Genomic DNA, 16,585 nt, shown 5'->3' on the forward strand with positions numbered 1-16,585 from the left:
AGAAAAGAAAATAGAAAGAAAAACTAAAAAAATGGAAGAGAGAAAAAAAAGAAGAAAAAGTTCAGCAGCTAGTATATTTGTGAAAATTATTGTATCACCAATGAACTCATTAAAGCAATAGCAGAAGGTTTAGTAAGCTCTTCTTTTTTGAAGATTAGTTAAAAAAAATACAGTGTGTGGGTCCAGAGCAGTGGCGCTAGAGGTAAGGCATCTACCTTACAAGAGCTAGCCTAGGACTGACCGCGGTTCAATCCCCCCACATCTCATATGGTCCCCCCAAGCCAGGAGCGATTTCTGAGTGCATAGCCAGGAGTAACCCCTGGACATCAATGGGTATGGCCCCAAAAACAAACAAATAAAAAAATACAGTGTGTGGCAATTGTTTGCATAGGCCCACCAAAATATGGGAGAAATAGAAAGGAAAAGCCTTGGCCTAAATACAGGAAAACCTTACCCCTGAAGTATTCTGGCATAAGAACAACTCTGAACTCCAGGCATACTAGGTTGTCCAACCCCTGAGTCATTCTCTGTTGTCCCAGTAAAAGTTTTTCGCACAATCGCTATTGTTGGTGTCAAGTTTTTGTAGTTAGAGATTCTGGTTTCTGTGCATATCCAACATGAAAGTCAGGATGATGTGGAGTCTTCTCTGTTTTCACCTCATTATTAGAGGGCAATGCGGAAAGCCCTGCAGGTTGTTGCTACTGCTAAATTTTCTGGGTGTTAAAAGAACCCGCTTTGGAGTAAGTCAATACCAGGGCAGAGGTAGAGTCTTCCCTGGTAGAGGTTTGCTTTCCTGATGATGTTATAGACAAACTTGTCAACCCAGATATTTCTGATTTCATGGCCTACACCCTTAACTTTATGCTGATGGTTGAAAAGAGCCCCATTCAGTTCAACAAAACTAAAATCTTAGTGTAGAAATAGACTACTAACATCAGTGGCCTTCCGCTGCTGAGTGGATTTTACAATTGTTGAGATTGTCAAGACCTAAATTGGCATGTGAAATAAGGTTTAATGGTGTTTTTTTTTCAATGAAAGTTAATAAAGATTATGTACTTTACTGATTTATAAAGAGACCTTGATATGGTCTCTTGATATTAAAAATATCCAGTTGATGGGGCCGGAGAGATAGCACAGTGGTAGGGTGTTTGCCTTGCATGCAGAAGGACAGTGATTCAAATCCCAGAATCCCATATGGTCCCCCGAACCTGCGGGGGGCGATTTCTGAGCGTAGAGCCAGGAGTAGCCCCTGAGAACTGCTGGGTATGACCCAAAAACCAAAAAAAAAAAAAAAAAAAAATCAGTTGACTATGAGCTGCTTCCTTTTTTGGCTTAGACAATTCTGTTTTAATTTTGGGTTGATTTAGGTTGGCCTCGGCTCAAATGGGTTGTGACAGATTCCAAATACCTTTCAAAGCCTCCTAAAGACTGGCAGCCCCACATCTCACAAGCTGGAATGGAACCAGCATACATTGAGGTAAGTCCTAAGTCTGAAACATATATTCTGATTCTTCTTTTGACATTTTTTGGTATCTTTCAACATGTATGTACTTTACAAAAATTAAAACTTTTTGCAGTTTTAACTTTAAAATATTCTGCTTCGGGCGCTGGGGCAGTGGTGCAAGCGGTAAGGTGTATGCCTTGCGGACACTAGCCTAGGACGGTCCGCAGTTCGATCCACTGGCGTCCCATATAGTCCCCCAAGCCAGGAGCGATTTCTGAGCACATAACCAGGAGTAACCTCTGAGCATCACTGGGTGTGACCCCCCCAAAAAAATTTTTGCTTTGCTAGATTTCTATCCTTAAGCTTGAAAGACATCTTATTTATTAAAAATCTCATCATATATTTATTATATTACATTTCTATTCTAGTTAATTTTAACAAATAATTTTTAACAAATTCAGGAGAGGAATAGTTCCTTAGCATATAAGAAAATTATAAAAGTTACAGAAGTACAAAGGCCTAAGAAATTATTTATTAATAGAGAGCTGTTAGATTGTATAGGGGCAAGGAGGGGTCATGGTTTGCATGTGCTGTCCCAATTTGATTCCTGGTACCACATGGTCTTCCAGGAATTTCTTGGGTATTATGGAGGACATTGCATGATCCTCCAACAATTGCCTGAGCAGACCTTTATCCTTGGGCCCTCACATTGAACTGTGGATTCACTTGGCCAAGATTCATTAGGAAAAGCCCCTGGACCTCTTCAACTAACCAGTTGGGTGCCCCTTCCCACGCCTTGTACACTCCCACCAAAAAAATATATTTATTGGTAGAGCTAGCTATCATCTCTTAGAGGTGATTTAGGTGGGTTCATGAAAGGGAAACAAAGAAACAGTGGAATAAGGTTAAATAGCTGTGTTTGAAAAAAATATTCAATTGATGGAAAGTAAAAAGCAAAAACAAACAAGATGGCTAAGGGGCTAGTGTGATAACATAGTGGGTAGGGCATTTGGGTTCTATCCCTAGCATCCCATGTGGTCTTCTGAGCGTGCCAGGAATGATTCCTGAATGCAAAGCCAGGAGAAACCCCTGAGTGTCACCCGAGGTGCCCCCCCCCCCAAAAATGACTAGAGGGTGGATATTAAAGGTCAATACCTTGATCCAATCAAGGAATTAAATTCTATTGCATACCAGATACCAGGTTTAGTGCTTTAAATATATCTTCTCACTCTATCCTCAGTAATATTCTGCGTTATAAGTTGATAATAAATTTACTTTATCAATGAGAAGACTGGAGACATCCAAGAACTTGAATAACTAACCTAAAAGCTCAGGATTTAAGAATGGCAAAGCTGGAACTACAGCTCACATTTCTTTTACTCTAAAAGCCCTAAGAGAAGGGGGCCGGAATGATAACACAGCAGTAGGGCGTTTGCATTGCACACAACCAATTCAGTACAGACAGTGGTTTGAATCCCAGCATCGCATATGTTCCCCGAGCATGCCAGAAGTGATTTCTGAGCACTGAGCCAGCAGTAACCCCTGAGCATTGCCAGGTGTGGCCCAAAAATCAAAAATAAATAAATAAATACATAAATAAATAAAAACTCTAAATGTAGGAACCAGAGAGATAGCATGGAGGTAAGGCATTTGCCTTGCATGCAGCAGGTCGGTGGTTCAAATCCCAGCATCTCATATGGTCCCCCAAGCCTGCCAGGAGTGATTTCTGAGCATAGAGCCAGGAGTAACCCCTGAGCGCGGCTGAGTGTGACCCAAAAAACAAAAAACAAACAAAAGAAAACCTCTAAATGTGCAATGGTTTGGGTGCTTACTTTGCATACAGCCAACTTGGGTTCAGTCCCCAACATCCCAAATGGTCCCCTGAATCTCCTGACAGTGATTCCATTGTGCAGAGCCAAGAGTTGCCCAGAGTACCACTGGTACTTAAACAAACAAAAACTGTTCATCACCACTCTGCATCCTGCTTAATACATATTTCTACTTGTTTACAAAGTGTGTTCTAAATTAATAAACATGTGTTTATAAAATAGGTTTGGATCCTATGATAGCTTTCAAATGACTGACTATAAAAGGAAAGCTCGTGGACAATAGCTTTGGAAAGTGATGTTGAATGCCAGGCAGATTGTTTTTCAAAGATGGAAGTGATCTGAAAACAATGGCCCAGCTTCAGGGCTTCTTGACTAATCTCAGAAGAGATGTAAGCCAAACCATTAAAATTCACGGAGATACTGATCCTTGGGCTGAAAACTGGGACACTACGGAAGTGGGAGCAGGCCAATTCCGTGCCTTCTAGAGCCCAGCAGCCATACCTACCCTCCATACCCACCTTCATGCTAACAGCCCAACTTCACTGCTTAATAACTAATTTCCGCAGAGATGCCAAACTAATGAAAATCCCAGATATACCAGTTTTCAGACTGAAAACCTTGGGTCTTTTTGGAATTGGGAGCCTTCCCCCTCACTTCCTTCTCATACTGCTAGATTCTCACACTGGAATCACTGCCAGAAGATTCAGGGGACCATTTGGGATGTTGGGGACTGAACCCAATTGGCTGTATGCAAAGTAAGCACCCAAACCATTGTATATACCCATATCTCATACCCATATCCCACAGCCACCACCATGTAAACAGTGACGCAGCTTCACAATTTCTTCTCAGAAGAGATACAAGCCAAGCCACTGAAATCCATTAGCCTAGTTCTACAGATCTGGAGTTCCTGACATGGCCACACAGCACATCCAAATTCCTTTATACTGGCAACCTAGTAAGAACAGCTAAGAAGATGGGAAAGTAGCATAGATGCCAACTAAGTTCAAGAAACAAAAACAATAACATGACTCAATCAGCAGCAAACTATTTAGTTAACCCTTAGACAATAACTTTAATGACTCCATTATGAGATATAGCAATTTTCACAGATTTATTTGACTGAAGTGGGTTTTTTTTTGCTACTTCCACTAGCCATTATTTTTATTTATTTATTTTCAGCCACACCCAGAGATGCTCAGGGATTACTCCTAGCTATGCACTCAGAAATTACTCCTGGCTTGGGGGACCATATGTGATGCTGGGGATCAAACCTCTGTCTGTCCTATGCTAGCATGCCCAAAGCAGACACCTTACCACTTGGCCACCACTCTGGCCCTAGCCGGAGATGAATTAAGAACAAAATGTTCAGAACATGCCAACTTTTAAAGAATGGACCAAAAAAAGAGAGAGAGAAACTAGAAAAGCAAGAGAATGAATATGCAAGAGAAGAGTATTCCAAAGGCTAGGGGAAAAGAAAGTTAATGAAATAAAGCTATGCAATATACCCTATCGATTAACAACAGAAATGTTGCTGACCTTGGCATAACGGTACTTGAGCATTGAGGCAAAAGCAAAACGTTGGGGTTGGAGCAGTGGCGCAAGTGGTAAGACATCTGTCTTGCCCATACTAGCCTGAAATGGATCACAGTTAGATCCCCCAGCATCCCATATGGTCCCTCAAGCCAGGAGCGATTTCTGAGCGCATAGCCAGGAGTAATCCCTGTGCATCACAAAAGCAAAACGTTAATTGATTTGTAGGAGTGCATGAACAGTTTTAGGTTTTCTCTTTACAACTTGGAAGATTTTGATGTTAAGTATATAGTGCAGGGCTTCATGTACTTGATTTTGTATTTTGTATTTCTGCTACTGAATCTAAAATCACCCACATTATAATTTTATAATTTTAATACTTATAATATTAATTAAACTGATGGTTAATTAAATTTTCTTTATCATGCACACTTCAGTTGAACTTTGTCATTCCCCAATTTTAGCTTTGTGTGATTAGAGTCGGAAATACAGCCTCATAGCCTTAAGTATTCATATGTGTATATAGTTTATTAATACTCTATTTGGGTCTTGGTTTGGGGTTCTAGTTTTGTCTGATTTTGAAATTGACTCATTCTGTTGTTTCTTATTTTGTGTTTTGTATGTGTACTTTTTTTTTCTAGTATAAAACAAGCAAAGAAGGAAGTGTAATGGGAGTTACAGTATCCCGCCTTGCAATGTTGTCTCACTGCCAAGCTCTGTCCCAGGCCTGCAATTACACTGAAGGTCAGACTTTATCCTGTGACTGCCCTCATTGTGAGCCTCAGACAGATGTGACCAAGTTGAGAGTAAAATTGTATGACACATTCTTGGCTTGGTTTTGCTTTTTTCCCCCACAAGTGTGCTATAATTTAAAGGAACTAAAATGGGCACATCAAGTATGTAAAGCATGATTTCCAGATTGCAAAAGTAGAAAATTAATTAAGTTTATAATCCTATCAATTTTATTATGTTTATTAGCTGCAGAATGTGAGGCATATTGTCAGCTACTCTAAAGCATATATTAAATTACGAACATGTATTCTGGGGGCCTGAGCAATAGCACATGGGGAGGGCATTTGCCTTGCATACGGCTGAGATGGGTTTGATCCCCGCACCACATATGGTCTTCCTGAGTGAAGAACTAAGAGTAACCCTGAATACTACCAGGTATGGCCCAAAACAAACAAAAATGTGTTCTGGCTCATTGAACAGTAGATACGTTGCTATTTAGCAGTGTTGTGACTATTTGTATTAGAATGTTATTAAGACTGTTAAGTTTTGTGTGGTTTTGGGTTGTTTTGTTTTTGTTTTTGTTTTATTTTGTTTTTGGGGCCATACCCATTGGTTCTTATGGGTCACTCCTGGCTCTGCGCTCAGAAATTGTTTCTGGCTCAGGGAACCATGTGGGATACCGGGAATCAACCCAGGTCCTTCCTGGGTTGGCTGAGCACAAGGCAAATGCCCTACTGCTTTGCTATCTCTCTGGCCCCAAGACTATTAGGTTTTTTTTAGTGTTTTCATTTTATACAATGAAACTAATGTATGTTGAGTGCAGACTAGCAGTCTTGTCTGGTGGATGGATAGATGGATAAATGGATGCATGCATACATGCATGCACACACAATGGAAATACATACATAAACAATAGACTCAAATATCTCCTAGAAATAGGAATTGGGGACTGGAGAGTGGATAGGGGATAGGCTTACATGTGGTCAACCCCAGGGTTTTGTTTCTTGCAGGGGAAGCCACACTAGGCAGCGCTCATTGGTTACTCCTGCCTCTGCACTCAGAAATTACTCCTCGAGGGCTCAGGGAACCATATGGGAGGCCAGGGATAAACCTGGGTCATCTACATGCATGGCAAACTCCATACCCACTGTGCTGTCGCTCTGGCCCCCAGCCCTAGTTTGATCCCCAACACCACATAGGATAATCCAGAGTGTTTATACCACTAGGTATGGCTCACTACTCACCCCATTTATGGATTAAGTAAACTAAAATACATTCATCTGATGAATATACCCTAAGACATGGAGAAATTTTTTAAATGTTTTAATGTATTAATTGAAAAAATTAGAGTAGTATATACTTATTATTTTAGATATCTATATAACTATACTTTAGAAGTATTTGTATGCCCATATAATCATGCACACCAATATTTTAAATTTTCTCTAGGAAGTACAATTTTTTACATACATTTGTGAAATGTTCAAAATTTCTAAATATTCTTTTTATGACTTTGCTATTGAGTACTGATGAGAATTTTCTAGTGTTTTTCTGTATTTTTTATTTTAGGTGAAACAGTAGTGAATGTTCTAGACTGTAAGAAGGACGCTGGGCTGTGGCATGGCATGTTTGCGGTAAGCTCTTCAGAATCAAAGACCTCAGGACCTTAGGGCTTCTCTTAAGAGCACATATTCTGGATTCAATCCTCAGTACCAATAAATTGTATTATCAAAAAAAAAAGTCAGAATTAAGGGGTTTCTTCTTCTTATTATTATTATTTTTTTTTTTGGTTTTTGGGTCACACCCGGCGTGCTCAGGGGTTACTCCTGGCTGTCTGCTCAGAAATAGCTCCTGGCAGGCATGGGGGATCATATGGGACACCGGGATTCGAACCAACCACCTTTGGTCCTGGATTGGCTGCTTGCAAGGCAAACGCCGCTGTGCTATCTCTCCGGGCCTTTTTTTTCTTTTTGGTTGCGCAGGGGCCATGCTAATCTTCTCTGTATCGTTCCAATTTTAGTATATGTGCTGCCGAAGCGAGCATTTATTTTTTATTTGTTTTATTGTTATTTCTTTTGGGGGTCACACCTGGCCAGTTTCAGGCCTTACTCCTCAGAGATCACTCCTGGTGGATCATAAGTGGTGCCAGGGATTCACCTAAACAGCCACATGCAAGGCACATGCCTACTAGCTATATTATTGTATGGCTCCCTATAATTAAGTTTTCTATTATAAATTATGTTTATGGTTTAAGTCAGTAGGCATGTTTTGTAACCACAACATCAGTGGTACTTTGAAATTTAAGCCGCAAAAGATCAATTTTTTTTTTTAAAGATTTTTTTTTTTTTTGGGTCACACCCGGCGGTGCTCAGGGGTTACTCCTGGCTGTCTGCTCAGAAATAGGTCCTGGCAGGCACGGGGGACCATATGGGACACCGGGATTCGAACCAACCATCTTTGGTCCTGGATTGGCTGCTTGCAAGGCAAACGCCACTGTGCTATCTCTCCGGGCCCAAAAGATCAATTTTTTAAGAGTAATTTGCTCTTGTAATATTTTTTCAATAGTATGTTTGTTTTTTATTCATTGTGATTGACTATTCACTTCACATTTAAAATTTTCATAAGAAAATCAAGGTAGCTCCTTCCTCTCTCTCCTTTCCCTCTCTTCCTCTCCCTCTTTCTCTCCCTCTCTCTCCCCCTCCCTATCCTTCTCTTCCTCTCTCTTTCTCCGTCCCTCTCTCTCTCTCTGTCTCCCCTTCTCCCTCTCTTCCTCTCCCTGTCATTCCTTTCTCTCTCTCTCTCCCTCTTTCTCCCTCCCTGTCCCTCTCCTCCTCCTCTCTCTCTCTCCCTCTCTCCCTGTCACTCTTTTCTCTCTCTCCCTCTCTCTACCTCTTCCTCCTCTCCCTCCTCCTCTCTCTCTTCTTTCCTCTCTCTCCTCCCTCTTCCTCCCTCTCTCTCCCTCTTACTCCTTTCTTCTTCCCCTTCTCCCCCTCCCCCCTCTTCCTCTCACTCCCTCTGTCTCTCTCTGTCTCTCTCTGTCTCTTTCTCTCTCCACTCTCTCCCTCTTCTTCAAAAAAATAAAGAAGAAAAAAAAAAAGAAAATCAAGGTAGTTTTTATTGAAAAAAATGACTATTGAGTTTGACTTTGAAAAATGGGTAAAATTTAGCCATTTTAGACATAGAGTAAGAGGACATTTCAATTGGGAAAAACTAAGCTAGGCATGTAGCTTCATGGGACAGCACATGACTAGCAGGAGCTCAATCCTGTGTTAATCTTTGTCACTGGATAGCTTCCATTTATCAGCATGCTGACTAAAAGGGAGAGAAAATGAAGAATTCTATTAATGATGAAGTTGGAACAGTAGTACAGAGGGTAGGGTGTTTGCTTTGCACATGGCCAACTTGGATTCTATCCACTGCATCCCATATGACACTCCTGAACCTGCAGGAGTTATTTCTGAGTACAGAGCCAGGAGTAACTCCTGGTGTGACCCCCAAAAGACAAAACAAAACGCTATTGATGAGAGAGAGAGAGCACAGCAGTAGGGCATTTGCCCTACACACAGCAGATCCAGGATAGACGGTGGATCGAATTCCGGCACCTCATATGGTACCCTGTGCCTGCCAGGAGCGATTTCTGAGCACAGTGCTAGGAGTAACCCCTGAGTGCTGCTGGGTATGACCTAACACCCCCCCCCCCAAAAAAAAAAGCTATTGATGAAAAGGACCTTTAATGAGTTGAAGAAATAGTACAGTGGTAAAGGTGTTTGCTTTGCATGCAGCTAACCCTGGTTCTATCCTCAGTCCCATATATAGTCTCATCAGCACTGCCAGAAATGATCCCTGAGCACTGTCCTGTGTGGCCCATGTACCACCGCCCACCCCCAAATGAAGCAGTAGTACAGTAGGAAGGACACTTGCTTTCCACACAGCCAACCCAGGTTCTGATTCCCAATAACTCATATAGTCTCCCAAGCAAAGTCAGAAGTAATTCCTAAGTGTAGAGCTAGGAGTAACCTGTGAGCATTGACATATATGACCCAAAAATCAAACAAAAAAATGTCTAGTTCAGGGAGCTAGAGCAATAATACAGCATTAGGGCATTCGCCTTGCACATTGCTATCCCACTTTTGATTCCTGGCATCCCATGTGGCCCTTCAAGCCTGCCAAGAATGAGTTTTGAATGTAAAAGCAAGGAGTATCTTCTGAGCACTAGTTGATGTGGCCCCCAAACAAAAACAAATATGAGGGAACCAGTCATAGGACAGCAGTTTGGGCATTTGCCTTGCATGCAGCCAATCTAAGTTTAATCTGTAGCATCCCATATGGTACCCCTGAGCCTGCTTGGAGTGATTTCTGAGCACAGAGCCAGGAGTAAGCTTACCACTGGGTGTTGCCAAAAAACAAAAACAAAAACAAAAAAAAACAGTGTCTAGTTCCATTTTATTACACACTGAAGGAATCTTTTTTTTTTTTTTGGTTTTTCGGGCCATACCCGTTTGATGCTCAGGGGTTACTTCTGGCTAAGCGCTCAGAAATTGCCCCTGGCTTGGGGGGACCATATGGGATGCCTGGGGATCGAACCGCAGTCTTTCCTTGGCTAGCGCTTGCAAGGCAGACACCTTACCTCCAGCGCCACCTCGCCGGCCCCACACTGAAGGAATCTTGAGTGGTAAAGGAAGCATGGTAGAAGAGATTACTTTTCACCAAGGACCATTTCTGGGGCTAGAGCAATAGCAAAGCAGTAGAGCATTTTACTTACACATAGCCGACCTGGGATGGACCACTGGGTATGGCCCATAAACCAATATATATATTTCTTCAAATGAAAATGTTCTTCCCGGGGCCGGGCAGTGGCGCTAAAGGTAAGGTGCCTGCCTTGCCTGTGCTAGCCTTGGACGGACCGTGGTTCGATCCCCCGGTGTCCCATATGGTCCCCCAAGCCAGGAGCAACTTCTGAGCACATAGCCAGGAGTAACCCCTGAGCGTTACTGCGTGTGGCCCAAAAACCAAAAAAAAAAAAAAAAAAAAAAAAGAAAATGTTCTTCCTTTTTTTTGGTTGTTTATTTGTTTGTTTTTAGGCCACCCCCAGTGACATTTAAGGGTTACCCCTGGCTCTGCGCTCAGATATCCCTCCTAGCAGGCTTGGTAGACCATATGGGATGCCGGGGATCAAACCTGAATTGGCCATGTGCAAGGCAAACACCACTGTGCTTTCTTTATGCCCCATAATTTTTTGTTTTTTGTTTTTGGGCCATTCCTGGCAGACTCAGGAGACCATATGGGATGCCAGGGATCGAACCCGGGTTGGCCATGTACAAGGCAAACGCCTTACATCAGGGGTCTCTAACTCGCGGCCTGCGGGGCCGTTTGCAGCCCTCCATACAACATTTTGTGGCCCTGCCCTAGAGGAATCTTTTTTTGTTTTGTTTTAGTTGTTTGGGTCACACACCCCCAATGTTCAAGGCTTACTACTGACTTTGTACTCAAGGATCACCCCGACTTTGCATCCTGCAGCCCCCAGGTAAATTGAGTTTGAGACCCCTGCCTACATGCTGCTACACACTGCTATATTCCAGCCCCCCTTCTTCTTTTGGGAGGGGTTGGGTCACACCTGACAGCACTTCAGTTATTTCTGGTTCTCTGCTCAGAAATCACTCCTGGCAGGCTTGGGGGACCATATGGGATGCCGGGATTCGAACCACAATCAGTCCTGGGTTGGTAGTGTGCAAGGCAAATGCCCTACCACTGTGCTGTCTCTGGCCCTATGTCCCATTTTTTTTAAATCAGACTTTTAAAACCCCTTATAGGGAATCCAAAGGAATCATTTCTCTTTAATACTAAAAATCAAGCTAAGAACACATGTGGAAATTCCTTATAAATACCCTGATTTATACAAGTCTGTCTGCATAGCTAGAGACTTTGGAGAAGAAAAAAGAATAGGTTTGCAATGTACCACTTACATGGTGAACAAGATGTCCAGTCTCATAAGAAGATTTTGTTACTCTGTCTGGTTGTTCTCCCAGGACAGGCCTTCCTAGGCTTGTTTGATTTGTATGGTCAAAGACACACCAAATTACTCTACTCCTTAGCCCACTTATCTTTTTCTTTTTTCTTTTTTTTTTTTGGTTTTTGGGTCATACCTGGCAGCGCTTAGGGGTTACTCCTGGCTCTACACTCAGAAATAGCCACTGACAGGCACGGGGGACCATATGGGATGCTGGGATTCAAACCACCATCCTTCTGCATGCAAGGCAAACACTCTACCTCCATGCTATCTTTTTCAGCACCTTAGCCCACTTATCTTTGTCCACCCAAACACCTTTAGTCTACAACCTAAAAGCAACAAGGAAACTTAGGCTTCTTGTTTTATAATACCCAGGCTTTGGTTTGGTTTGGTTTGGGGGATTTTTTGTTGGTTTGGTTTGATTTTTATGCCACACCTGACAGTGCTCAGGGGTAACAACTCATTCTGCATTCAAGAATCACTTCTTGTGGTCTCAGAGAAGTGAGCAAGGCATGTGCCCTACCCTCATTACTATCACTCCTGCCCCTTTAATACTCGATCTTTTCTGCTATATAGTGAGAATGAGCATGATGAAAGCACTTAATGGGTTATATGCTAGTACCTCTTAAATTTAAAAGTTCAAAATATATTGTTTCCTTGGGGACAAACATATATAGAAATATTTAAAAAAAGGTTTGAATGGTCACATACCAGATTGATATCAGTGATTATTCATGAGGAGGTGGAGGAAACCAGGTTTGAGGTAGGTAACAAAGATTTCAGTTTTATAATTAATCTTTCAATTTTTTTCAAAGAGTATGACTTTGGATATTGCTTTTATAATTAAAATGAACAAAACATGAGTTTAATTTTTAGATGCTAGTAATAGTAACTACTTTTATCTTTCTTTTGCTTTTCAGAATGTAATGAATAAAATGCATACAGTTAGTGTACCTTACTCTGTTATGAAGACTTGTCCTCTCTCTTGGGTCCAGAGAGTGCATGCCCACAAAGGTAATTACATACAGTACCTCGATTTTATTTATGTGCCTGTTTGAATTAAGATTGGGTGTGGAAGGTGGCCAGACTTGCGATGCTCAGGGGCTACTCCTAGCTTTGTACTTCAAATTCCTCTTGGCAGTGCAGAAGAAGGTAGGGGGTATGGAGGTGTTCTAGGTCTCCATGTGGTGTTGGAAATTGAACCATGGTAAGCCATATGCAAGACGAATGTCTTAACCCTGACTCCTGAACTAAGATTTTAAGAATTTTCAAATTGCTCTTCTAACAATGTCATTTTGTCTTAGTGGCTTATCAAATTAGGTTATTTTTCTATTTCAATTTATTTGATGCCCCGTCACATAAACTAAGATTAATTTGCCCAAACCTTATTCCTAAATCATATGTTTCAGTGAAAGGGCTTTGAAACTTTGTTGACTGAGTTGAGGGATCTGCCTGCCTGCAGGCCCCAGTGAGTGACTACAAGAGTTGTTCAAATGAGTTGCTGCCACCTCAGCAACTGGCAGTTTCTTTGAAACTATCTTCTTTTAGTAAAAGTCTTATTAATTCTAGTATATCATATATCTACTAAATTTTGTATGCATCTGTGTGCTAACTTTATTCCCTTGGAATTTATAGCTAAGGTAGCTTTGGTCAAATGTCGAGACTTACACTGGGCTATGATGGCGCATCGGGATCAAAGAGATGTGAGCTTGAGTTCCCTTCGCATGTTAATTGTGACTGATGGAGCTAATCCCTGTGAGTATTTCTGGAGTGTGGATCTGGGAATAGCTTTAAGTATTTACTTTTGGTAGGTTGAAGTATAGGCTCTTTCTATAAGCTTCTTTTGGGGCTACACCTGTTGATATTCCTGGCTTTGTGGTTAGGAATCACTCCTAGTAGAACTTAGAAAACTATATGGGGTGCTGGGGATCAAACCCAGATCAACCTTGTGCAAGGCAAGCACCCTACATGCTCTGTAAGCTTTGCTTTGGGAGCTGGGTTTTGGCTTTTGGTGACACACAAAGTGCTTAGAGCTTATTCCTGGCTCTGTGCTCAGGGATCTCTTTTGGTGGCTCAGATGAGCATATGGGATACTGAGTTTGAACGTGGTTCTACCACATGTAATGTAGCTGACATACCCTTTGTACTATTATTCTGGCCCTGTCTATAATCTTTTTTTTTTTTTTTTTTTTTTTGGTTTTTGGGCCACACCCGATGATGCTCAGGGGTTACTCCTGGATATCGCCCCTGGCTTGGGGGACCATATGGGACATTGGGGGATCGAATCACGATCTGTCCTAGGTTAGCGTTTGCAAGGCAAACGAATTACCACCTGTGCTACTGCTCCGCCCCTGTCTATAACTTTTTTTTTGGGGGGGGGGTTGGTTTTTGAGTCACATCCTGCAGCGCTCAGGAGTTACTCCTGGCTCTACACTCAGAAATTGCTTCTTGCAGGCTTGGGGTACCATATGGGATGCCGGGATTCCAATCTCAGTCCTTCTGCAATCGAGGCAAACACCCTACCTCCATGCTATCTCTCCGGCCCTATATCATTTTTAAAGAGCTTCCCCATTATGTGGGCCTCCCATTTTGGAATCAGGAATGGCAGAGAGATGCTATTCTAGCCTACAGTGCCGGTGGCCATCAGAGTTGTTTCTAGTGGCTGTCAAGTGTCTACAGTATTTAACTAATAAATATATCACTTAAGGCGCTGGAAATCAGCCCTTATCTCAATCTAAGATGTATGCTCTCAACTCCCCAACTCCCAGCCCACCAGGATGCCTGGGTTCTGTAATTAACAAATTACCTCTCTTTCTCACTGTCTCCATCCATATTTTCCTTTTTTAAAAACAAACTTTTGTGGGTTGGAGCGGTGGCTCAGCGGTAGGGCATTTGCCTTACATGTAGCTGACCTAAGACAGACCATGGTTCGATCCCCCAGCATTTCTTATGATCCTCCAAGCCAGGAAAAAAAAAACTTTTAGGGGCCAGAGTGATAGCACAGTGGTAGGGCGTTTGCTTTGCATGTGGCCAATCTGGGACAGACGCAACTTCCATCACCAGCATCCCATATGGTCCCCGGAGCCTGCCAGGATCGATTTCTGAGCACAAAGCCAGGAATAACCCCTGAGTACTGCCAGGTGTGACTCAAAAACAAAAAATTCAATTCCACTAGAAATATGCATGTGAATATGTGTGTATACACACATAAATATGTATATATTTTATATATTAATATATGTTATGATATATATAAATATGTATTTCATATAATTACATACAGTATATAATTTATACATAATATAATTTATATGATATGCTATTAATATATTATGTATATACATAAATACGTGTGGATATGTAATATACTTATGTTATAAATATATGACTATTTTCAGATAGAGTTCACATGCTATAAAACTTATTTAAAATGTACTTGCAGGGACACGTGATGTGGCTCAAGTGACAGAGCACATATCTTTTTTTGTTTGTTTGTTTGTTTGTTTGTTTTTGGGTCACACCTGATAGCGCTTAGGGGTTACTCCTGGCTCTACGCTCAGAAATTGCTCCTGGCAGGCTCAGGGGACCATAGGGGATGCCAGGATTCGAATCACTGTCCTTCTGCACGCAAGGCAACACCCTACCTCCGTGCTATCTCTTCGGCCCCAGAGCACATATCTTTTATGTACAATATCTGGTTTTGAGACACTAGACAAATCAGAATATCCCACAAAAGAGGTTTGAGCTACGCCAGAATATTGGTTCTACACTAGGTTAAATATTGCTTAGGAAAGAGTCACTTGTTCTAAACTACTATCTGTTAAGGCCATTGGTAGAAGTTCCTTATTATATGTGGAAACTTTTTTGTTGATGTTGTTGATTTTGGTTTTGGGGCCACACCCTGCAATACTCAGGGCTTCTTCTGGCTCTGCGTTCATAAGTCACTCTCGGGGGCTGGAGCCATAGCACAGTGGTTAGGGTGTTTGCCTTGCATATGATCGACCCAGGGACATCCCTGGGTCCCCTGACCCTGCCAGGAGTGATTTCTGAGCACCCCTGAGCACTTCCAGGTGTGGCCCAAAACAAATCAATAAACAAATATTAAAAAAAAAAAAGAAATCACTCATGGCAGGCTCAGGGAAACCATGTAGGATGCAGAGATTGAAATTGGATTAGCCACATGCAAGGCAAGTGACCTACCCATAGTACTATTGACCTGGCGCTAAGTGGAAGCTTTTAAAGAGTGTTGATTCTCTTTCCTGGACAGAATTTATTTGTGTTTTTCACACTGTCTCACAGGCACAATAAAATATTTGGTGAAATTCATGATTTATCTTGTAAGAAACAAATGTTTCCCTTCTTTACCACTTAGTTTCCTGCAGTTTAGCTTTCCTAATCATCGCTTCCAACTCCACAGGGTCTGTGTCATCCTGTGATGCCTTCCTGAGTCTGTTCCAAAGCCACGGACTGAAACCAGAGGCCATCTGTCCATGTGCTACTTCCGCTGAAGCCATGACTGTTGCCATTCGCAGGTATTGTTCTGAGTGTGTGTTCCTGATGCATGTTACAACTTCTGTTAAATGTGCAGTATTTACTAGCTATTTGAGGTGCTAATTTTCTGCAGTTTGCAGCATTGCATTTAGTGTCCTATTTTTGTACTGAATATAATTGGTTAACTGAAGATTTTACTCTTCTCATGTTTGTGAATTGTTATTTTCCTGTGTTGTTTTATGCTTTTGAATCCTTTTTGAATGTAGCATCCTAGTCTAGAAATACACTGTTCTTCATTTTAGCTAAACAGTGGGAATACAAGGGACCAAGAGATAGTACAGCAGGTAAGGCTCTTTGCCTTGCATGTGGCCAACCGGGTTCTATTTCTGGCACTTCATATGGTCCCCCAAGTGTACCAGGAGTGATCCCTAAGCACAGAGAGAGGAGTAAGCCCCACCAAAAAAGAAAGAATGGGAAAACACAGGCCAGGAAGATAGCTCAAAGGTCAATGGCCTGTAGCTCACATTGTATATGTTATTACCCTGAGTT

At 41.8% G+C, this 16,585-nt stretch overlaps 1 protein-coding gene and 1 pseudogene across 1 annotated transcript in view; one reads left to right on the forward strand and one right to left on the reverse strand.

Annotated features, from left to right (window-relative positions):
* DIP2B (disco interacting protein 2 homolog B) overlaps positions 1–16,585 on the forward strand; it is a 262,889-nt gene that overhangs the window by 192,304 nt on the left and 54,000 nt on the right. The window contains exons 12-17 of the mRNA XM_049783348.1: positions 1,368–1,477; positions 5,448–5,550; positions 7,108–7,172; positions 12,466–12,559; positions 13,181–13,300; positions 15,963–16,077. Of these exons, the coding sequence (XP_049639305.1) occupies positions 1,368–1,477; positions 5,448–5,550; positions 7,108–7,172; positions 12,466–12,559; positions 13,181–13,300; positions 15,963–16,077 (607 nt within the window). The remainder of the gene's footprint in view (positions 1–1,367; positions 1,478–5,447; positions 5,551–7,107; positions 7,173–12,465; positions 12,560–13,180; positions 13,301–15,962; positions 16,078–16,585) is intronic.
* LOC126023717 (uncharacterized) lies at positions 7,513–7,582 on the reverse strand (annotated as a pseudogene).

The sequence above is a fragment of the Suncus etruscus genome, chromosome 11 (assembly GCF_024139225.1).
Source record: "Suncus etruscus isolate mSunEtr1 chromosome 11, mSunEtr1.pri.cur, whole genome shotgun sequence".
Classification (NCBI taxonomy): Eukaryota; Metazoa; Chordata; class Mammalia; order Eulipotyphla; family Soricidae; genus Suncus; species Suncus etruscus.